The 23439-nt window shown below is 46.9% G+C and overlaps 1 protein-coding gene across 3 annotated transcripts in view; it reads right to left on the reverse strand.

Annotated features, from left to right (window-relative positions):
- The window catches only part of EFL1 (elongation factor like GTPase 1), a 381827-nt gene that overhangs the window by 351946 nt on the left and 6442 nt on the right, over positions 1-23439 (reverse strand). For all 3 annotated transcript variants that reach the window (XM_077263620.1, XM_077263621.1, XM_077263622.1), the window contains exons 3-8: positions 18603-18670; positions 18436-18520; positions 16069-16202; positions 14476-14613; positions 14195-14397; positions 9480-9603 (exon numbers count right to left, since the gene is read on the reverse strand). In XM_077263620.1, the coding sequence (XP_077119735.1) occupies positions 9480-9603; positions 14195-14397; positions 14476-14613; positions 16069-16202; positions 18436-18520; positions 18603-18670 (752 nt within the window). The remainder of the gene's footprint in view (positions 1-9479; positions 9604-14194; positions 14398-14475; positions 14614-16068; positions 16203-18435; positions 18521-18602; positions 18671-23439) is intronic.

The following is a 23439-nucleotide window of genomic DNA, read 5'->3' on the forward strand; positions in this document are numbered from 1 at the left end:
ACGCATCAGTTGGATTACAGAGCCTGAGAGGACTACCGCAGTTAATGACAAGCAAATACAATATTACATACAGTCAAACACAATGATTTTAATAAAGTAACAATTGAGACAACACACGTGAGAAGAACCCTTTCTTCTTTAAATTATTTAGTTCTTTATAAACCCAGGATGTGCAACCCCCATGTGAAAAGGGAGGGAACTAAGGGTGCTGTCATGGGCCTCCGAAAAATGCCGCTACCCGTAAGTAGCTTAATGCTTTATTCGGACTCCCATGACAGCACCACGAGAGATTTACAGAGATGTAAGCCATTTTAGGGAGGGACCACAGCCTGCAGCACCCTTAACCCGAAGGTGAGATCTGAGGAGAACCCCAAGTCCAACCTATAGTGTTTAAAAAAGGTGGAAGGGGATGACCATGTGGCCGCCTTACATCTGGTCGACCGACACTCCAGACCTCTCTGCCCAGGATGACGCCATGGCTCGGGTGGAATGTGCCCTCAGATTCTGCGGAGCTGGACCCCCACCTGTCGTGTAAGCAAGAGAGATAGCCTCCCTAATCCATTTAGCTAGTATGTATTTTGATGCTCTAGCCCCTTTCCTTGGACCTTGGAAGGACAGGAATAGTGCATTATCCTTCTTCCAATCATTAGTGACCGAGATATATTGAAGAAGGCATCTCCTGACATCTAAGGTATGGAGCTCACTTTCTTTAGGGTTAGAAGGATTAGGGATAAATGAAGGTAAAACTATCTCCTGCGATCTGTGAAACTGGGATACTACCTTTGGTAAGTAGGCTGGGTCTGGTCTAAGGATAACTCTATCCTGGAGAAATTCTGTATACGGGGGAAGTCTAGAGAGCGCCTGGATGTCTCCTATTCTGCGAGCTGATGTTATAGCTATTAGGAAAGCTGTTTTGAGAGACAACATCCTGACTGAGGCTTCATTCAACGGCTCAAAAGGGGGCCTTGTCAAAGAAGAAAGGACAAGATTTAAATCCCATGGCACCATTTTGTTTCTATATAACGGTCTAATTCTACCGACCGCCTTAATAAATCTTGACACCCAGTAGTTGCCCGCAATATTACATGAGAACAGGGCCCCAAGTGCTGAAACTTGTACTCTTAATGTGCTTGTGGAGAGTTTTAACTCTAACCCCCTTTGCAGAAATTCCAATATTTGACTTATTGGTACCCCATCATTAAAGTTAAATTCTGAGGAAGTTAGGAACTTTCTCCAGGTTCTGGAGTAGATTCTTGTTGTTATTGGCTTCCTACTTTGTAAAAGGGTATCAACTAATTTAGGAGAGAAGCCTTTATTTTCTAACAATGACCGCTCAAACTCCAAGCCGTCAAATGAAGTCCCTTCACTTGTGGATGGAGTATCGGCCCCTGGGAGAGTAAATTTGGGATGTCTGGAAGCACCCAGGGATCGCCCACTGACATTCTCCTGAGCCATGAAAACCAAGTTCTCCTGGGCCAGAAGGGAGCAATCAGAATGAGTCTCGCACGATCTTCTCTGATTTTCCTCACCACTAGAGGTAATAGGTTCAATGGTGGGAAGGCGTAGGCCAGAGAAAAATCCCATTTTATGAGGAATGCATCCACTGCCAGTGGATTTTCCCTGGGATTTAGGGAACAAAAGTTTTTTACTTTTTTGTTTTCTTCCGTGGCAAATAGGTCCACCACTGGTCGACCCCATAAGCGGACAATCTGCTTGAAGATGTCTCCATTTAGAGACCATTCTCCTTGTTTTAGAACATTGCGGCTGAGAAAGTCCGCTTTTATATTGTCTTTTCCTGTGATGTGTAGAGCAGTCAAAGATAGAAAATTCTCTTCTGCCATCCGGAGGAGACGATTTGTGATCTGCATCAGAGTCTCGGAGCGTGTACCCCCTTGATGATTTATATAGGAGACTGCCACCCGGTTGTCCGAGAGGATCCTGACGTGGTGGCCCTGCAGATACATGAGGAGTTTTTTAACTGACAATTCGATTGCCAATAATTCTCTCTGATTGGATGAAGATGTTGAGTATGGTTCCCATTGGCCTTGAATTACAATGTCATTCATGTGAGCCCCCCACCCTGAGGAGCTGGCATCCGTAGTTATAACCCGGGATACTTCTATCATCCAGGGAACGCCTGCCGACAAATTATCCCTATCCAGCCACCAATTTAGGGATTCAAGAGTCGCTGGTTCTAAAGTTATCTTTTCCTCCAATACACCCCTCAAGATCCTGTCCTTAATCAAAACTTCTTTCTGGAGGGATCTAGCGTGAAAATGTGCCCACCTTACCGCTGGAATGCAGGATGTGAGGGACCCCAGTAGGGACATAGCTTGCCGAAGGGTCATAGAGGGTGTATTAATTGCTTTTAATACCTGATGTTGAATCTGGTCTAATTTATTTTCCGGAAGATAACACTGTTGTGAAGTTGAATCTAATAATAAACCTAGGAACTTCTGAATTTTTTGAGGCTGTAATCGAGATTTTTCAAAATTAATTATCCAGCCCAGGCGTTCCAGCTTAACCCTAGTTAGTTCTAGTTGGGACAAACAGTGTTGAAAATCCACATGAATAGGTACATGGTAATAGGCATCCTTTAAATCGACTACACCATAAAGCAGTTTTTGAACAGTATTTTTATTGTTGAGCTGATAGACTCCATCTTAAAAGTATGCTTAACCAGATAGCTATTAAGATGCCTGAGATTTATGATGGTTCTATACGTCTTATCAGGTTTCTGTATAAGAAACAAGGGAGAATAAAATCCTTTCCCTCTATCAGACTCTGGAACCTGTGTGAGTACATTCTTAGAGCAAAGAGACCGGACCTCTTCTTCTAGAGCAGATTGTTCTAGGGGATTAGAACGCAAGGGAGTCAACATAAATTTATCCCGTGGGGTATGGCAGAACTCAAGTGTAAGACCCCGAGAAATAGTATCTTGTACCCAGAAACTATTCGTGATCTTTGACCATTCCGAACAGAAATGTAATAGTCTACCCCCCACCGGGTTTCCTAGTCATTTATCTTCTTTCTTTCTTTCCTTTGAGGAACGACGGAACATATATCCCGTACCTCGTCTACGTCTGTCTTCCCATCTAGACCGATCCCTTGAAGGTGAAAAGGTACGCTTTCCTCCGCGACCAAACCTTCTTTTATTAAAGGGACGACGATAGGACCCAAGCAGATTGGGGAATTTCTTTTTGTCATCCCCCGCTTTCTCTAGGAGTTCATCCAAGGTGGGCCCGAATAGATACTCCCCTTCACATGGAATGGCACAAAGTTTTGATCTTGTTTGTATATCACCTGGCCAACATTTCAGCCATAGAGCCCTCCTGGCTGCGTTTGAGAGACCTGCTGCTCTAGCAGCCATTTTAACGGAGTCAATGGATGCATCTGATAAGAAAGCAGCTGCTTCTTGAATTATTGGTAAGGCAGTCAGAATAGAATCCCTAGATGCACCTTCTTTCAACTGGGTCTCTAATTGATCCAGCCAGACCATCATTGATCTGGCTGTACAGGTTGAAGCCACCGCAGGCCTTAGGGAACCGGCTGCCATCTCCCAGGTACTCTTTAGAAAGGTGTCCGCTTTTCTATCAAGGGGGTCTTTAAGGGTCCCCATGTCCTCAAAGGGGAGAGAGGCCCGTTTTGCCACCTTGGCAATTGCCGCATCCAACTTAGGGGCTTTTTCCCAATTGGTGACTGCTGGATCATCGAATGGATATCTGCGCTTCTGCGCTGGAGGTAGGGAACCCTTCCTATCGGGTTTTATCCACTCCCTTTTGATGAGATCCTGGATTTTCTCATTGAGCGGAAAAATCCTACGTTTTTTCTGCTCCAACCCACTAAACATGATTTCCTCCTTGGAAAGTTGGGGTCTCGATTCTGCTATGCCCATCGTTCCTCTAACCGCTTTAACCAGCTTATCCACTCGTTCAAGGGGTAGACAGAAGCGGGCGGTGTCCTCATCCGAGGAAGAGGACGATGCAGCTGAGCCGGAGAAAACTTCCTCCTTATCCTCCTCTACTGAAGAATCGGAGTGTAATGGAGCTTTAAATTTAGAACTTCCTCCTTGGGAAAGACCCTTTAAGGATTGTCTGACCTCCATTCTGATCATCTCTTTCAAGCTGGTGGTCATAGTAAGGGATTCCTCCGCTACCGTCTGCTGGATACAGGGCCCACATAATTTTTTAGGGCACGAATCAGGTAGGGGAACCCCGCAGATGCCACATTCCCTGTGTTTCGCCTTCCCGGCACATTTCTTCCCCTATAATAGAACATATGAGGGGGATCATGTCACTGGGTGAACTTTCACGAAGATCACTTACCAGCGGCTGCCCAAAGAAAAGTACCGGAATACGAGGGGGATTTTCTCTGGCTGATGCTCCAGACCCCTGCCTGGAGGAGCTTTTGTGGCCAGACTCACTACTCCTTTTGTCGCGATCCTTCCCTTTGGGCTTCTGGGATACCTCTTCCAGCAACTGCAACTGCACGTGCTCGTCCTCCATCTCCACACAATATGAGGCCAGAAGCAAGGGACCACGATCCGGAGTTCTTTTTATAACCCCTCCTCCGGTCAGCAGCTGTGCCTAGCGCTCCCCTGATTGATTCCGGCCTCCCCCAGGTGTAGGCGGTTGTCTCTGGGGCTCAGAACGCCAGCGACGCTATACCGGTGGGCGCCGCCATCTTGGATACACTGCGCATGCGCAGGACCCCGGCAACCCGGAAGTGACTGCCAACTCCTCCCCCGACGTCACCCGGGCTCCCAGCGCTTCCCCATCAGCGCACAGAGCGGCGAGGGACGCCGGACAGAGCCGCAGCACCCCGGGTGGCGCCCCCAAGCGCCGCCGCATACAGAGACCCCAGCCACCCCAGAAGGAGGAGACCCAGGGAACATACTCACCTAGCGCTGGCTTGGAGACAGGACACCACCGGCGACCGCTCCCTGCTGGAATGCCACTGACATGCAGCCCTGCCAGGACCATCGTGACATCTTCCAGGAACTCCGCACCGGCCGAGGTAGGAGACCCTCTCGCTACCTGAGTCGGCCGGCCGGCCTGGGATCCTTTGTAAGTTCTGCAGGATCCCGTCCCATTAGGAACAGGAAACCAACTGATGCGTGGGAGAGGTGCCGCCCTTTTGTATCTGTGGGTTTCCTGTTCCTAAAGGGGCGGATCCCCTCTCTCGTGGTGCTGTCATGGGAGTCCGAATAAAAAGGGCAATTTGATCAAATTATTTAGTGGAAAAAGATTGTGTCTGAAACAAAGTGACTATTCTGAACAAAAAAGTTCACATAAGTTCATGAAAAAATACAGAATTACAAGTGTAAAAACAGCAGAGGGAGGTGTCGGAAATAGTTTATCTAAGACAATGGCAGAGCACTGAGTTTGTAGGACATTGTTTACTGTCACACTTTGGTCAGCCCTTGAGTTGATCAGGCATTGTTCAATTTCACACCTTGGTCAGCCAATGTTTACTTTGCACATATCAATTGAATTAAATTGTACTAATCCTAACTACCATTCTTAGGTGAGGAGATGAAGACACTATGGTTTAAACTTGTGAAAACTAAATGGTTCTGATAAAAATGTCAGCTCACTAAAAACGCAGGAAAACCTGATACCTGTGTTTTTTGCACTAACTCATTGCTTTCTGTGGGTGAAAACACAGCAAACATGCTGAAAGAATTGACATGCTGCAGTTTTCAAAAAAGCAGAAATCTCATTGCTTTTGCTGGTACTGTAAAACGCAACTTAAAATTTGCATTAAAAACCAGCGCAAAAACACAGTGCGTAAACATAGCCTAAAACTTCATTTTCTCCCTGCAGCCGCTGCTCCACAAAGTCGGCTAAAGAGGATTTAAACATGTTATCTGCAGATTACCCCCTTACCCTGAAGGTAAATGGTGTTTTTGGATGTGACAGAATAAACATATATACGAGCCAAAAGGAGCTCTCAGCTCAGTACAAGGAAATCTGAGCGGAGTAGAGGCGCCATGACATAAGCATCCTAATGTTTGTCCGGGTGGGTGTGTAGCTCACCTAGACACCATTAGACAATAAGGACAAAACTCAGAAATCCAGATTATCAGTGTGCTGAGTCTGTGTTCACTATGGCCTCCTCTGCAGCTCTACAAACAGGCTGCAGGCCACATAGGTGAAGAATCTCCATGGAAAACATCAGCTTTGCTATTTATACCAGTGCAGTGGTAGAGGCCATTTACAGGAGTCATCAATCACCACATTTAGCTTGCAGGTTTTATTAGCTATGGCTGGCACGCTACGCTAAGAAACCATTAGTTAGGACAGAGGAAAGAAGAGGAATACGGAAGCACATTCACCCACAAGCATCAATGAGAAATTCCATACAACACCAACGTAACCTGATATAATGAGAAACACAAACTCCGACAAGGGAAAGAGTGCGAGATTAGAGCGCAAGATCACAAGCCCCAAGGAAAGAAAACATTATTATTTCACTGTCAAGATTCAGAAAATATAATTCTTTACATTTCATAAAAGTAGACACATGGCACAGTATATAAATGCCACCCGCACTCTACATTTATGCACTTTATGTATCATTATATATAAAAAAGAAAAAAAAAACATGTTTGAGGGTGAAAGATGGACCCAAGTAAAGCCTGATACTCACAGAATCTCCAAAATAATGGTGTATCACGTGCAGAGCCCATACATGCCACTTACACATCTACATACACATATCAAAAATCATCAAAGCTTAGAGGGGTTGTTAGGTGATAGGATAGGTGCTAACTTATTGATGAGTGGGGGCTCGGACCCGGACTCTTCAGCAGAAGAGGGAATTTTTATCCTTGACAGGGCATTTTTTATTCCCATTTACAAACTGGAGTGGTAGGATGGATAGCCGACTGACGCTCCATTCATTCTCTATGGAGCTGCAAGAAAATCGGAACGCAGCGCTCAGCAGCCCCATAGGGAATGAACGGAGCAGCAGTCGAGCATGCATACTGCCAGTCCATTCTATCCAAGCATGCGCACTGCCAGTCCATTCTAGCCGAGCATGCGCACTGACAGTCCATTCTAGCCGAGCATGCGCACTGACAGTCCACTCTAGACGAGCATGCGCACTGACAGTCCACTCTAGACGAGCATGCGCACTGACAGTCCATTCTAGACGAGCATGTGCACTGCCAGTCCATTCTAGCCGAGCATGCGCACTGACAGTCCATTCTAACAGAGCGTGCGCACTGCCAGTCCATTCTATCCAAGCATGCGCACTGACAGTCCATTCTAGCCGAGCATGCGCACTGACAGTCCATTCTAGCCGAGCATGCGCACTGACAGTCCATTCTAACAGAGCATGCGCACTGCCAGTCCATTCTAACAGAGCGTGCGCACTGCCAGTCCATTCTAACAGAGCGTGCGCACTGCCAGTCCATTCTAACAGAGCATGCGCACTGCCAGTCCATTCTAACAGAGCATGCGCACTGCCAGTCCATTCTAACAGAGCATGCGCACTGCCAGTCCATTCTAACAGAGCATGCGCACTGCCAGTCCATTCTAACAGAGCATGCGCACTGCCAGTCCATTCTAACAGAGCATGCGCACTGCCAGTCCATTCTAACAGAGCATGCGCACTGCCAGTCCATTCTAATGGGGAAAAAAGTGCCAAGTGCTGCCTATGGGTGAGAGCGCCAGCGTCGGACCTCCACTGATCAATATGTTACCACTTGTCCTTTGGATAGGTGTGAAAGGGATTGTCCAAAGAAAAACAGTTAAGATACCAAAGATTGATTAACCCCTCAAATAGCTTAATCCCTTTTGTTAAAGGTTATTACCTGATTGCAGGCTATTCTAAAGGAACAAACCGTGCTAAACTCGCCTTCAGAGGGTCCTCCATCAAGTCTCACCGCTGGTCCCTAGCTCTGGCTGCAGCAGTGATATCACAACTGCAGCGCTGCAGCCAATCACTAAATTCAGCCACTGATTGGATGACATTGTCAGCACCGCAGCCAATGCCAGAAACTGGGAACAGCGATGAGGCTTGCCACTGGATCTGGAGAAGGTCTACAGTCAAGGATTACATTTAATGAAATGGAACGATCCCTTTAACCTGTACTATCTTATAATTTCAGAACCATAGAGAGCTCAGTCCTGAGGAGACCTGGCCTCACCACCCTCACACGCTTCCCAGGAAACATTGTTTTTGGCTCACAAGGCTATCGCCATGAGATGGGTGGATGGAAGACCCCTGCGGATTTCACACTGGGTCAATATGGTGAATACTACAGCTTCCTATGAGAGAGTGGTGTATAAAATAGACACTGTCCTGAAAAGTGTGATAAGGTAAGGCAGCCTTGGTTTGATTCCCCTTTGATTCACATTATTCCTCAGGTAATGAGGACTATTCGCCGATAATAAAGAATGTGATATTTGGTGGCTGACATGGGCATCTCATTGTTTTGGGTAAGGTATTAGACCCTTACGTGTTAAGACCAAGGTTAACTTTGTCAGACAGTATTAATGAGCGATGAGAAACACTGTTTGTTCTATGATAGAACCTTGTTATGTTCTAGATTCTTCAATAAAATGAGTTTAAAGAAAAAAAAAAACAAAAAAAAAAAACAAGCCCCTTCCTGTGTTGCCCCCCACTCTGTAACCCTCTCCAGACCAGGTCAGTTTTCATTTTTAAACTGTGGTTTTTTCCAAAAGCCATAACTCTGCCTTGCCATTTTTGCACACCCCTTACTTTCTTATTTTTCAGTTGGTGGACTTGTTTCTTACAATGTGAGCTGACATTTTTATTAGAACCATTTTGATCAATTTTTACAAAAAATTTTGGTGGACGTGCAGTAACTTAAAACAGCAATCCTTTCATAGACTTGGACTTCTGGATGTGGTGATACCAAATATGCTATTTTTTATTTATTTATTTTGGATGGGTAAATGGTGTTGATACAAACTTATTTATTTTTTTGTACCATTTTTAAAAACATTTTATTACACTACTATTTAACTGACTTTCTAATCCCCCTTAGGACCCAAGATCACTTAATCTCTTGTACCATATACTGCAATGCTTGAGCATTTCAGCATATAGTCAAAATGGCAATCTCCTGTAAAGCCCAGCCTGTGACCGGGCTTCAGAGGAATACAAAGAGGATGGCGACGAGGGTCTACAGAAAAGCCCCGGCTACCACTCGGCACCATGCGATCTCACTGCGGATGGAGGTCAACGGTGAGCGCCTGTTATAACCATAGAAATGTCGGAGTCAGAAATTGACAGCAGCATCTAAATAGTTAAAAGAGCAGAAATCAGAGCCAGTCCCTACACCTGTACAGAACACATACAGTAAATGCACGTCGTGGTGCCGTGCAATGGTTAATAAATGCAGTTATGGAGCGGAGCGACCATGTAAATACCCATGTGTCATAAATACATTTCCTAGGCATTACATTCTCATGGTTGCAGCCCTTTGACAGTGTGCGGAGTATTACCTGAGCCCCCTTCGTGATCTTCTTGGCCTTAGAATTGAGATAGTAATCTCCCCAGAGGGTCTTCAGCAGCACGGTGGGCTTAACGCCAAGTTTCTGACTATACAACTGGGCAAAGTGATCGATTCTATACACAGGGACAAAAAAAAAGGGGGAAAAAAGTTTTTAAGTGTGTTAGTAGCTTTCATACCATTTCTAAGGCGAAGTTCCCAGGATAAGTAATTGCTGAGCTTTGGATGCTGCAGATTTTCTGTTGGGTAATTTGTTTTTTCGCTGAGTTTTTACATGCAGCATCACATTTTCAGCTGCCGTTTTGTCTCTTTTTAGATCAGGTTTTAAATAAAGCCGCTATGTTCTGGATCCTTCCTGTCACTCGTCTGGGATAAAACAGTATTGATAAAGTCATGTGTGGATTGGATGCGTTTTCAGTGCACTTTTTACTTGTGGATTCTCCTAATTTCATTCAAGACTAAGGAAAAAACTACAAATAAAACACATTTAACGCAAGAGAAATTGTCACGTTGTGGATTTAAAAAAAAAAAGAAAAAGCTCCCTAGGGCAGTTTCTGCATCGCAAAAATAACAAAAAACAAACAGTGGGAATTAGACTTCTATAAATTCCATCCGCTTTGCTGGAATGGTAAGTTACTGTGTTTTTGTTACACATAAAAAACAAAAAAAAAAAGATGCAGCGTCAAAACCTCCCCAAATACTCACTGTGGTAATGTAACCATAGAGGTACCACAACCTAATCATAGGGCGTACTGCTACAGAGACAAACAGACACTTGCCATATGTTACAGAGCAGCCATCAGTAAGTGTTCAGCGCCCCTGTAACACCACCACAGGAAAAACAAGCATCACAGCGATGGGGGGGAAATCTATGGGCTGCTTATGAAGTGCCGGGTCCTCAGAGAAAATCTCTGCAGATGCTCTCTGCCATGGATGCTAGATTAGGGTCCAGAATAGGAGACCCCTCTATTACCTTAGTGTCTCCTAATACGGAATCTGAAATATGTCATTTCCAGTAATTGCTGTAACGCTATTATCTTCCATAATTACAATAGCTGCAATATCAGCAATATCAGCAGACAATCACCTCTTCCCACTATGAAAGCAGTAGTCTGTAATCTGCATTCCGGGCCACATTACAGAAATCTGACAATGAAGAGCAACTATAGCCTATATGTTTTATACCTCTTACATATAACAGGGCATGAAATGGTCTGCAGGTGGAGGTCCGGGTAATGAGTATCCCACCGATCACTCAATACTCTAGCCACGTGCCCTGCCCCGGGGACGCACCGGACGCCCTGCCCCGGGGACGCACCGCACGCCCTGCCCCCGGGGACGCACCGCACGCCCTGCCCCCGGGGACGCACCGCACGCCCTGCCCCGGGGACGCACCGCACGCCCTGCCCCGGGGACGCACCGCACGCCCTGCCCCGGGGACGCACCGCACGCCCTGCCCCGGGGACGCACCGCACGCCCTGCCCCGGGGACGCACCGCACGCCCTGCCCCGGGGACGCACCGCACGCCCTGCCCCGGGGACGCACCGCACGCCCTGCCCCGGGGACGCACCGCACGCCCTGCCCCGGGGACGCACCGCACGCCCTGCCCCGGGGACGCACCGCACGCCCTGCCCCGGGGACGCACCGCACGCCCTGCCCCGGGGACGCACCGCACGCCCTGCCCCGGGGACGCACCGCACGCCCTGCCCCGGGGACGCACCGCACGCCCTGCCCCGGGGACGCACCGCACGGCCTGCCCCGGGGACGCACCGCACGGCCTGCCCCGGGGACGCACCGCACGGCCTGCCCCGGGGACGCACCGCACGGCCTGCCCCGGGAACGCACCGCACGCCCTGCCCCGGGAACGCACCGCACGCCCTGCCCCGGGGACGCACCGCACGCCCTGCCCATCATAAGTGTGCAGGATCCCAGACTTAGCCTGTTGCTTTCCATCAGCCTTTACACCCCTTTATGCACGCTCATGCAGGATAAGTGCTTCCTGAGCAGCACAGCTGTGTGCAGTGTTATAAGGCATTGTTGGGGGGGGTGTCAGGGTCAGGACACAGCTCCCCTCAGAAATGCAGTGCATTTCACGCGCTGTCACGTTAGAGATAAAAGAAAAGTGCAGGCACCCCTTAAAGGGAACCTGTCACCCCCAAAATCGAAGGTGAGCTAAGCCCACCAGCATCAGGGGCTTATGTACAGCATTCTGTAATGCTGTAGATAAGCCCCCGATGTAACCTGAAAGATGAAAGGTTAGATTATACTCACCCAGGGGCGGTCCCGCTGCGGTCTGATCCGATGGGCGTCGCGGTCCGGTCTGAGGCCTCCCATCTTCTTACGATGTTGTCTTGTCGTACTGCAGTGCGCAGGCTCCGGGCCTCTCTGACCTTTCCTTTCGCCTGCGCACTGCAGTATTTTGCTCTGTCCTCAACAGGGAAGACAAAGTATGCCTGCGCCGGAGCGTGAAGACAAGAAGAGGACATCATCGTAAGAAGATGGGAGGCCCCAGACCGGACCGCGACACCCATCGGACCAGAACCGACCGGGGCCTCCCCTGGGTGAGTATAAACTAACCTCTATTTCTCATCTTTCAGGTTACATCGGGGGCTTATCTACAGCATTTCAGAATGCTGTACATAAGCCCCTGATGCTGGTGGGCTTAGCTCACCTTCGATTTTGGGGGCGACAGGTTCCCTTTAAAAGTCAATGGCCCTGGATATGGGCCATGACAAATGTGCTATGGATTCCGTAAAACAGAAGCCAGGACATCAGAGCTTAAACGATCAGTATTAATATCTTTTCTGCTTTCTGTCCCCAAATCCAGAATATATGGAATCCACAATTAAAAGTGAAAGTCCCTCATTCTTCATAATGAAAGTCCCTATTTATTTGCCATGTGCCAGTACAAACAACCTTTTCCCAACTGATCGGCAGTAGGTAAAAGTTGTCTACACCTTACCTGACCAGCTTCACTGAAGCCATCTCTGTTCTATACAATGATAATAGCCCAGAAAATGCGCTCACAGTTAGGAATAAATAGTCTTGTAGACTCTTCCATTAAACAGAATATTACTGATTTCATCATAAACAGAGAAACGATGTGATAGCAGAAACACACCTGCTTTATATAGGAATGTACACATCATTTATAATAAAGGCCGGGAACGGTGAACTGGAAAATCACCTAAACTGAACCCACAGGGGCCGCAGCTGCAGAGCCACAGCGCCATCTAGTGCCCAATAATAAGTACTGCCAAAGAATATTAGCAATGCAAACAGGCAACCAATATGACGAGCTGCGAACGACTGGGTGCACTACTGATTCCAGAACGGGGCCCATTGTAGATGTTACTGAGCATTTCTTTTAACAGAAAACAACACTAGCTTTTCCTCTACGCTAATTTTTTTTTGTAAACCAGTAGTGGTCCAGATACACATGTGACTTTTATAACTGCCAGATCTATCTGTCGTCTTAAATGCAAAACACAAAACAAAGCCTAAGAAACTAAGGCATCCATAGGAACTCACTGTGACCATCCTTCATCTCTTCAGCATGTATTCATTTTTTAAAAGGGCCGTCTAGGGCATTTATGACAGCTAGATAGGATTTGCCACAATTGTCCAATAGCCGTGGATGCCACTGACAGGAGCAGCATCTAAAGGCTTCAATACACATCAGACTAATGGCAGCTGGACCCACTGACATCCACGGTAATGTTTCGGCAGCTTCCCGACAGAGGATGTCAGGGGAGAGTAGGATCCGCCACGGCTGATTTTGGACTGCTGATCCTTTCAGTCCCTAAGAGATAAGCCACCACCAGAAAGCAGCTCTCACATGGAGGACACAGGAGCTATCAAACATGTATGAGGGGCTTAACTTGGGAAGGGGGGCACCTTGAACAGCATCAGGAATGTTTGCAATATTTCAGCACTAATATAGAAATGAATAATGAGAGCCCCGTGGGGACAGCCACCTCTCCATTCCTGGCCGAGCTTAACAGGGCCCCATTCTCAAGATAAAGGTGGATCCTAGCGGTAGTACCCCACATCTAAGGCTACGTTCACATTTGCGTTGTGCGCCGCAGCGTCGGCGCCGCAACGCACAACGCAAACAAAAACGCAGCAAAACGCATGCACAACGCTGCGTTTTGCGCCGCATGCGTCCTTTTTTTTATTGATTTTGGACGCAGCAAAAATGCAACTTGCTGCGTCCAATGCGCCCGGACGCGTGCGCCGCAGGGACGCATGCGGCGCAAAACTCAAGTGCGACGCATGTCCATGCGCCCCCATGTTAAATATAGGGGCGCATGACGCATGCGGCGACGCTGCGGCGCCGACCGCAAATGTGAACGTAGCCTAACAGGCATTTAGCGTACACCCTTTCAAAATGTCTGTATGCCTGTTAGGTTTACCATCCAGGAGAAATCAGAATGTGACATCACTTTCACAGCACGGCAGATGTAGTAGTATTTGCTGGACAAAATGTTGAGTTTGGACAGCCCCCTTACCATCGGAGCAGTACTGGGACCCCGAGCAATTACCTCTATATACTCTGCGTGTTCTCATGTAACCTGGGACATCTTTGTAAGGGTAGGATGAGGGTCAAAACAAGCAGAAAAATGGCCTCTCTATTGCAGACATTTCCTTTCAATAAAACCTTTTGAAAACACTAAAATAAAAGATTTTTCTTTAAAAGCTGCTTACGTAAAGCCCCAGCCATCGATAGCGCTAGCGAACACCACATTGCCCTGATCTGGAGAGAAATACAGATGTGAATCATCCGCCTCATCCAAGCCTGCACTCCAGTCATACAGCTGCTCTCCAGCCAGCATCTCCATCCTGGTGTCTTTTTCAGCCCTTTCTTCCAGGACCTTGGAGGTAAAGAGACTCCCGGTCACTGCGTTCACCTACAAGATGGCAGGAGACAATAAGAAACCGGCTAACCAATCACAACCTGGTATATCACAGTGATGTCAGGCAGTTACCTGCTCCAGGATTTTCTGCAGATGTGCATATGCTTCTTGGGAGGAAAGCTTCAGCTCCACTATTAATCTATCAATCTTATTGATCACTAGAACTGGTTGTATGTTCTCCAGCCAGGCCTGACGTAGCACGGCTTGTGTCTGCAGAAGGAGGCACAACAGGTCAAGCAATGAGAGACGCAGAAGACCTGTGAGGACAATCATGGACATACAAGCTCCCAACAATCTGTGTATACAATAATGTACCAATGTAGAAGGCGCTAATCACCAAACACACGCACAGATACAAAGTGATCTCCACACGCTCTCATTCACACACCATTCTCCACGTCACCGGTCTGATCTAGTAATGGGGGATGATCACTTCTCCATTCTATTAGCTTCTATTTAGTCTTAACGACCCGAGATCACTCCGCGGATATCACATTTCACTGTAGGTTCTGTTTACTGGGGTTGACACGGATTTAGGGGGTTAGTCCACTTCGAATATCAAAAAAACAATCTGCATCCCTTCCAAGTAAATGAGGTTTATAAAGCCATGTTCACATGCATATAATAAATTCTGAACAGATACTCAAGGTCAGAGATAAAAAAAAGCATTGCAAAAATAAATAGCATGCAATACGTCATCTGAAAAAGCGGAGAATTAGTGATTAATTAATGAATGAATCTGGGGTAAATCACGGTGCATCTACAAACCCCTCTGTGCAAAAAAAAAATACTAACATGCCTTCTTTCAGTAAGACACTGAACATATCAGATTGGCAATGTGATAGCACAGGCAGGACAGACGGACGATCCTTTGCTACATATTGCCACAGCTGATAATAGACAGATGTATTAGGAAGGACGTCATCACCTGACATGTTTATCCCTTGGGCAGCATACAGTATTGCAGTGGCCCACTGTATAGGGAAGGGTTAAAGCGAACCTGTTACCAGGTTTGACCGATATAAGATGCGGCCACTGCTTTTCAGGGCTTATCTACAGCATTATATAATCTGACCGCAAAGATAAGAAAAATACGTTTTAGTATACTCAGTCGGGGAGGCGGTTCGGTCTGATGGGTGTCGCAGGTCCGGATCCGGCGCCTCCCATCTTCTTGTGATGCCGCCCTCCTGTTGCTTTATCGCTCTTCATCATCGCACTACTGCACAGGCGTACCTATCTGCCCTGTCGAGTGCGACCAGGACCTGAGATACCCATCAGACCAGACCCCCCCCCCGGTTGAGTATAATAAAACTTATTTTTCTCATCTTTCAAGTCAGATCAAAGGCTTATCTACAGCATTAAAGAATGCTGTATATCATCCCTGAAAGGCAGTGGCCGCATCTTATGTCTGCCAAACCTGGTGACCGGTTCCCTTTAACTACTGCTCTTCACCATCCAAAAAGTGGTTACGTCTCCATACATTGTACACAGTTAGGCCAAAAGGAGACTTTTCTGACATCGGTCTGGAGAATGGAGGCCTACCTGCAGCTTTTGCAACATACACACCAAAAAGGAAAACAATTCACGGGGGCCCTTTATCATCATACGTGTTACTTATATATATGCATTTTATGCATTTTCAGTTTACAATACACACGTATTTACCTGCGGACAAACACCTTCTACAGCATCGACCACTACAATGGCTCCATCACACAGACGGACCGCTGTTGAGACCTCAGAGGAGAAATCAACGTGCCCTGGAGAATCTATGAGGTTCACTAGATACTCTTCATCCCCTGAAAATAAAAGATCATGCATAGCTTGTAATCTCATCCAGATCAGGTAAAAGCCCCAGTGGTTCAGAAGCCAATTTTCAGGTAATCAGAAGAAATCCCTGTATGAAAAACCCATCACCAGTAATCCAAAACTCCCAATTGTACCAGGATTCTAGGCGCCTCTTGATTCACTATTATGTAGCTGATCTATAGTCTCAATGCTCTTAGGGTACTGTCACACTATACGATTTACCAACGATCACGACCAGCGATACGACCTGGCCGTGATCGTTGGTAAGTGGTTGTGTGGTCGCTGGGGAGCTGTCACACAGTCAGCTCTCCAGCGACCAACGATGCCGAAGTCCCCGGGTAACCAGGGTAAACATCGGGTTACTAAGCGCAGGGCCGCGCTTAGTAACCCGATGTTTACCGTGGTTACCAGCGTAAAAGTAAAAAAAAAACAAACAGTACATACTCACATTCCGGTGTCTGTCCCCCGGCGTTCTGCTTCTCTCCACTGTGTCTGCGCCAGCCGGAAAGCACAGCGGTGACGTCACCGCTGTGCCCTGCTTTCCGGCTGGCCGGCGCTCACAGTGCAGAGAAGCAGAACGCCGGGGGACAGACACCGGAATGTGAGTATGTACTGTTTGTTTTTTTTTACTTTTACGCTGGTAACCACGGTAAACATCGGGTTACTAAGCGCGGCCCTGCGCTTAGTAACCCGATGTTTACCCTGGTTACCAGCGAACGCATCGCTGGATCGCTGTCACACACAACGATCCAGCGATGACAGCGGGAGATCCAGCGACGAAAGAAAGTTCCAAACGATCTGCTACGACGTACGATTCTCAGCAGGGTCCCTGATCGCTGCTGCGTGTCAGACACAGCGATATCGTATGGATATCGCTGGAACGTCACGGATCGTACCGTCGTAGCGACAAAAGTGCCACTGTGTGACAGTACCCTTACAGTAAGGAATCACCTTCTAGGTTGGGGAGATACCGTTTCCCTCTAGACGTCAGGATGCCCCTGTGTTATAACTATAGTCCTGGGGATAAACAGATTATGGGACAGATCTCCGCACGGCCTTTGCTAGAGTTATATTCCATAAGGTCACCCCTCAGCCATCTTTATTCTAAACTAAATAATAATCATTTTGATAGTATTCTCACCCATCCCTTGTAGATTGTGAGCCCTCGCGGGCAGGGTCCTCTCTCCTCCTGTACCAGTTATGACTTGTATTGTTTAAGATTATTGTACTTGTTTTTATTATGTATACCCCTCCTCACATGTAAAGTGCCATGGAATAAATGGCGCCATAACAATAAATAATAATAATATTTTTGGGTACTGTACTTCGGTACTTTGGGTAGTGGAGTCGGGAAGGAATTTTTTTCCCCAATGTGGAGCTTACTCTTTGCCACATGGGTTTTTTTTGATCCTCTGGATCAACATGTTAGGGCATGTTAGGTTAGGTTATGGGTTGAACTAGATGGACTTAAAGTCTTCCTTCAACCTTAAAAACTATGTTACTATGTTACTGTGGTCTACCTAATTAATAGGTATTCCTATAGCTGCTTGCCTCTGAGCCCACCCAAACTGTCTTTCTAGGACCCTAGTGCCCCAAACTATACACAGCGGTGCACAGTAGACTCTAATGCAAAATATTCTAAAGGTGGCCGCTGATCTGTGACAAGACAGGTCCACCGGCTAATGTGATTTTACCCTTATATAAAATGTTGGAGGAAAGAAGGGATGTCATGGGAGAGGTGTCTGGCAGTGACTTACGCAATCCGTTAACGCTGCCATTAACCCTGTGTGACCAACTTTTTACTATTGATGCTGCCTATGCAGCATCAATAGTAAAAACATATAATGTTAAAAACAATTAAAAAAATTAAAAAATCATTATATTCTCACCTTCCAGCGCCTTTCCCGCTCCTCTTGACGCTCCGGTCCCAAGAATACATTGCGGCAATGACCGGAGATGACGTAGCGGTCTCGCGAGACCACTACATCAACACGTGTTATTGCTGAAATGCATTATTGGGACCGGAGCTGTGCTACATACTGCGTGGGCTGTGCTACATACTGCGTGGGCTGTGCTACATACTGCGTGGGCTGTGCTACATACTGCGTGGGCTGTGCTATATACTACTATACATATTCTAGAATATCCGATGCGTTAGAATCAGAAAATACCAGTCAGTACATGGAGAGAAATGTACAGTATAGACAGGACAGAAACCACTACCATGTTTGTGCTCCAGGGATATGGCGCTGGATTTCATAGTGATTCCTCGTATTTGCTCATCTTCTCGACTGTCCATATAACGTAACTGCAATGATAGTCACAAGTTATAATGTGCAGCCGAAATAAAGGTTTTCTCTTAAACCAAAAAAGAAAAAAAAATCTTATACCTTTCCTGCTAATCTATTGGAGATTATCCCGTTGCTGGATATCAGACAGTCTGCTAAAGTGGTTTTCCCTAAAGAAGAAAAAAAATACTATTTAAAAAAAATATTAAATTTTTACAATTGATTGTAATGTAACCAAAGTTAAAGTAGAGATTTTTCAACAAAGGTGGTGTAAGATAATTGTTTTGTAAGCGATATTCACACCAGCAATAAAGAGGCTGCAGACAGTCCCTCGCTTTGGCTTCATATTCCATAACAGGGCAAAGACTGTTTAATGCAGATCTTTTAGGCGACATGTAACACTAATCAGGGGGAGTTTACTGAGAATCAGTGTGTCAGTTTTTCACAAACAGCACTCAGACCGAAGGGGTAGGGGGATGGAAGAGAGGAGAGAGGGGGGGAGGAAGAGAGAGGGGGGGGGGGGGGTTAGGAAGAGGAGAGAGGGGGAAGGAAGAGGAGAGAGGGGGGAAGGAAGAGGTGAGAGGGGGGGAAGGAAGAGAGGAGAGAGGGGGGAAGGAAGAGGTGAGAGGGGGGAAGGAAGAGAGGAGAGAGGGGGGGAAGGAAGAGAGGAGAGGGGGGAAGGAAGAGAGGAGAGGGGGAGAAGAGAGAGGAGGGAAGAAAGACGAGAGGGGAGAGAGGGAAGGAATAGAGGAGAGAGGGGGAAAGAGTGGGGAGAGAGGAGAGAAGGAAGAGAGGAGAGGGGGAAGGAAGAGGGGGAAGGAAGAGAGAGGAGAGAAGTTAGAGAGGGGGGGAAGGAAGAGAGGAGAGGGGGGAGTAAGGAGAGTGGGGAGGAAGAGGAGAGGGGGGAGGAAGAGGAGAGGGGGAGGAAGAGAGGAGAAGAAGAGACGAGCGAGGGGGGAAGGAAGAGACGAGCGAGGGGGGAAGGAAGAGACGAGCGAGGGGGGAAGGAAGAGACGAGCGAGGGGGGAAGGAAGAGACGAGCGAGGGGGGAAGGAAGAGACGAGCGAGGGGGGAAGGAAGAGACGAGCGAGGGGGGAAGGAAGAGACGAGCGAGGGGGGAAGGAAGAGACGAGCGAGGGGGGAAGGAAGAGACGAGCGAGGGGGGAAGGAAGAGACGAGCGAGGGGGGAAGGAAGAGACGAGCGAGGGGGGAAGGAAGAGACGAGCGAGGGGGGAAGGAAGAGACGAGCGAGGGGGGAAGGAAGAGACGAGCGAGGGGGGAAGGAAGAGACGAGCGAGGGGGGAAGGAAGAGACGAGCGAGGGGGGAAGGAAGAGACGAGCGAGGGGGGAAGGAAGAGACGAGCGAGGGGGGAAGGAAGAGACGAGCGAGGGGGGAAGGAAGAGACGAGCGAGGGGGGAAGGAAGAGACGAGCGAGGGGGGAAGGAAGAGACGAGCGAGGGGGGGAAGGAAGAGAGGAGAGGGGGAAGGAGGAGAGAGGAGAGTAGGGGGAAGGAGAGAGAGGAGAGAGGGGGGAAGGAAGAGAGGTGGGAAGGAGAGAGGAGCGAGGGGGGGAGAGAGAGGAGAGGGGAGTAAGAGGAGAGGGGGAAGTAAGAGAGGAGAAAGGGGGGAAGGAGAGAGGAGCGAGGGGGGAAGGAGAGAGGAGCGAGGGGGGAAGGAGAGAGGAGCAAGGGGGGAAGGAGAGAGGAGCAAGGGGGGGAAGGAGGAGCTATTTTGCAGATGTGAAAGTCACTGTGCCTCTCAATTTGCACTGCGAGTGGATAAAGCTCACCCACAACGCTGGCAATGTAATAAGCAATGAATATGAATTTTCCATCCAGAAATTAGGTAGCAAATCCAACCTATGTGAACATAACCTTATATTTCTTCATGCGAATTTTCCTCAAAAGAATTGTAAGTAGAAACAAAGGTTACAGACCCCCACCATTAGAGCGAGCCCGCTAATAGCTTCACCATAAGCTCATTCTACAGTCTATTATGTAAGATGCTGCCTCAAGCATTTTTTAATGAAACCATATAGCAAAAAAGCATTTAAGGTGTAACCATTGTTTTCATTTTTATTTAATAAATCAGTAGAACACATGAGAACAAACAACTTTGTCTTATATCATATCAGCGAGATCTGCCTCTTTCTCCACCAGGGATGATCATTCTCAAAACTCTCAATTCCTCGTAAAATCTGTATTCACTGAAGACCGATTGTTACATTACTGAGATAGGAGATGGAGGCGGCTACTGATAAGGTTCTATGTAGAGCGGAAGAGGTGGAGGCAGAGACATCCCTTCTACACAGAATGCACCATCTTCAATCTCAGTAATGTAACATTGTGCCTCCACTGAAAACACATTTTACCTGGGAATTCAGAATTTTGAAAATGTATGATTTGTCCACAAGGAGAGAGAAGCAAGATACATTACAAAGTTAATTACTTTCATGTGACTACTGATTTCTGAAAAATAATTAAAGCGAAGGTTACTATTTAAGTTAACAAAAGTCTACATTAAGTAAATAGGGCTGATCTTCAGAATGCACAGTGGCATGTATAAGTTTGTGCCAGTTGAAAATTAAATGATCTCTAAAAGGGCTGAAGTTAAAAATAACACATTTCCTTTTTATTTCAGGCAAAAATATATACCGTATATATTCGAGTATAAGCAGACCCGAGTATAAGCCGATACCCCTAAATTTGCCACAAAAAACTGGGAAAACTTAGTGACTCGAGTATAAGCTTAGGGTGGAAAATGCAGCAGCTACTGGTAAATGTCAAAAATAAAAATAGATACCAATAAAAGTAAAATGAATTGAGATATCAGTAGTTTAAGTGTTTTTGAATTTCCATATTGAATCAGGAGCCCCATAAGATGCTCCATACAAAATACACCCTATATAATGTTGCACAAATGCTGATTATGGCCCCATAAGATGCTCCATACAGTCATTTGCCCCATGTAATGCTCCATAAATGCTGATTATGGCCCCATAAGATGCTCCATACAGTCATTTGCCCCATGTAATGCTCCATAAATGCTGATTATGGCCCCATAAGATGCTCCATACAGTCATTTGCCCCATGTAATCCTCCATAAATGCTGATTATGGCCCCATAAGATGCTCCATACAGTCATTTGCCCCATGTAACGCTCCATAAATGCTGATTATGCCCCATAAGATGCTCCATACAGTCATTTGTCCCATGTAAAGCTCCATAAATGCTAATTAGGCCCCATAAGATGCTCCATACAGTCATTTACCCCATATGCTGTTGCTGCGATAAAAAAAAAAAAAAAATCACATACTCACCTCTCGTCGTTCAGGCCCCCGGCACTTGCTATACTCACCTGCTCCGCGTTCCAGCGCCGACTGCCGCTTTGTCTTCCCCGTCCTCCGCACTGACTGTTCAAGCAGAGGGCGGCGCGCACTAATCGCTTCACCGCGCCCTCTGACCTGAGCGTCAGTGCAGAGGATGCAGAAGACGCAGCGGCAGCCGGCGACGGTGGAACGGGGAGCAGGTGAATATCGCGCACTGCTTATACTCACCTGCTCCTGGCGCGGTCCCTGGTTCCCCGGTGGCGGCGCGGCAGCTTCTTTCCTGTATTGAGCAGTCACATGGTACCGCTCATTACAGTAATGAATATGCGGCTCCACCCTTATGGGAGTGGGGTCCATATTCATTACTGTAATGAGCGGTACCATGTGACCGCTCACTACAGGAAGAAGCTGCCGGGGAACCAGGGACCACGCCAGGAGCAGGTGAGTATGAGTTGCCACTCAACCTCCCCTGCTGACCCCTGGGTATGACTCGAGTATAAGCCGAGAGGGGCAATTTCAGCCTAAAAAAATGTGCTGAAATTCTCGGCTTATACTCGAGTATATACGGTAGTCATTTTTTACATTTTAAAAATTACAAAACAAAAAAAAGGGCCAATGCAAACGTTTGGGCACCCTTGGAGATTTGTGTGCTCAGATTACTTTGACCAAAATTCAGACCTTAATTAGTCTGTTAGGGTAATGGTTTGTTCGCTTATCGTTAGGAAAGGCTAAGTGATGCAAACTTCCCAGCTTTATAAAAACACAGCCTCCTTTAACCTCATGCCAAAAAACAACAGCCATGGTTTCTTCTAAGCAGCTGCCTAGCCCTCTGAAAATAAAAATGGTGAAGGCCAACAAAGGAGGAGAAGGCTATAAGAAGATAGCAAAGTGTTTTCAAGTTGCCCTTTCTTCAGTTCGAACTGAAATTAAGACATGGCAGTTAGCAGGAACAGTGGAGGTTAAGATAAGGTCTGGAAGACCAAGCAAAATTTCAGTGAGAGCTGCTTGTAGGATTGCTAGAGAGGGAAATCAGAACCCCCGCCTGACTGCAAAACACCTACAGAAAGATTTAGAAGATTTTGGCGTTGTGGTACATTGTTCGACTGTTCAGAGACACCTGCACAAATATGGATTTCATGGAAGAATTATCAGAAGAAAACTTCTAAAGCGTCCTCACCATAAAATTCAATGACAGATGTATGGAAAAGAACATCTAAACAACCTGACGCATTTTGGAAACATGTCCTGTGGACTGATGTGGTTAAAATAGATCTCTTTGGCCACAATGATCAAAGGTATGAGTGGAGAAAAAACGTCACAGAATTTAAGGAAAAAAAATATCTCGCCAACCATTAAGCATGGGGGTGGATCAATGATGCTTTGGGGTTGTGTTGAAGCCATTGGCACGGGGAAGATTTCACAGGTAGAGAGAAGAATGGATTCAATGAAATTTCAACAAATTCTTGATACAAATATAACACCATATGTAAAAAAAAAAGCTGAAGTTGAAAAGCGGAAGGATGGCTTCTACTAATGGATAATGATTAGGGGTGATTGAATAGCTTCAGATAAGTGCTTGTCTTAATAGCTGCATCAGTAACCTGGATACC

Source organism: Ranitomeya variabilis, chromosome 5 (genome assembly GCF_051348905.1).
Source record: "Ranitomeya variabilis isolate aRanVar5 chromosome 5, aRanVar5.hap1, whole genome shotgun sequence".
Classification (NCBI taxonomy): domain Eukaryota; kingdom Metazoa; phylum Chordata; class Amphibia; order Anura; family Dendrobatidae; genus Ranitomeya; species Ranitomeya variabilis.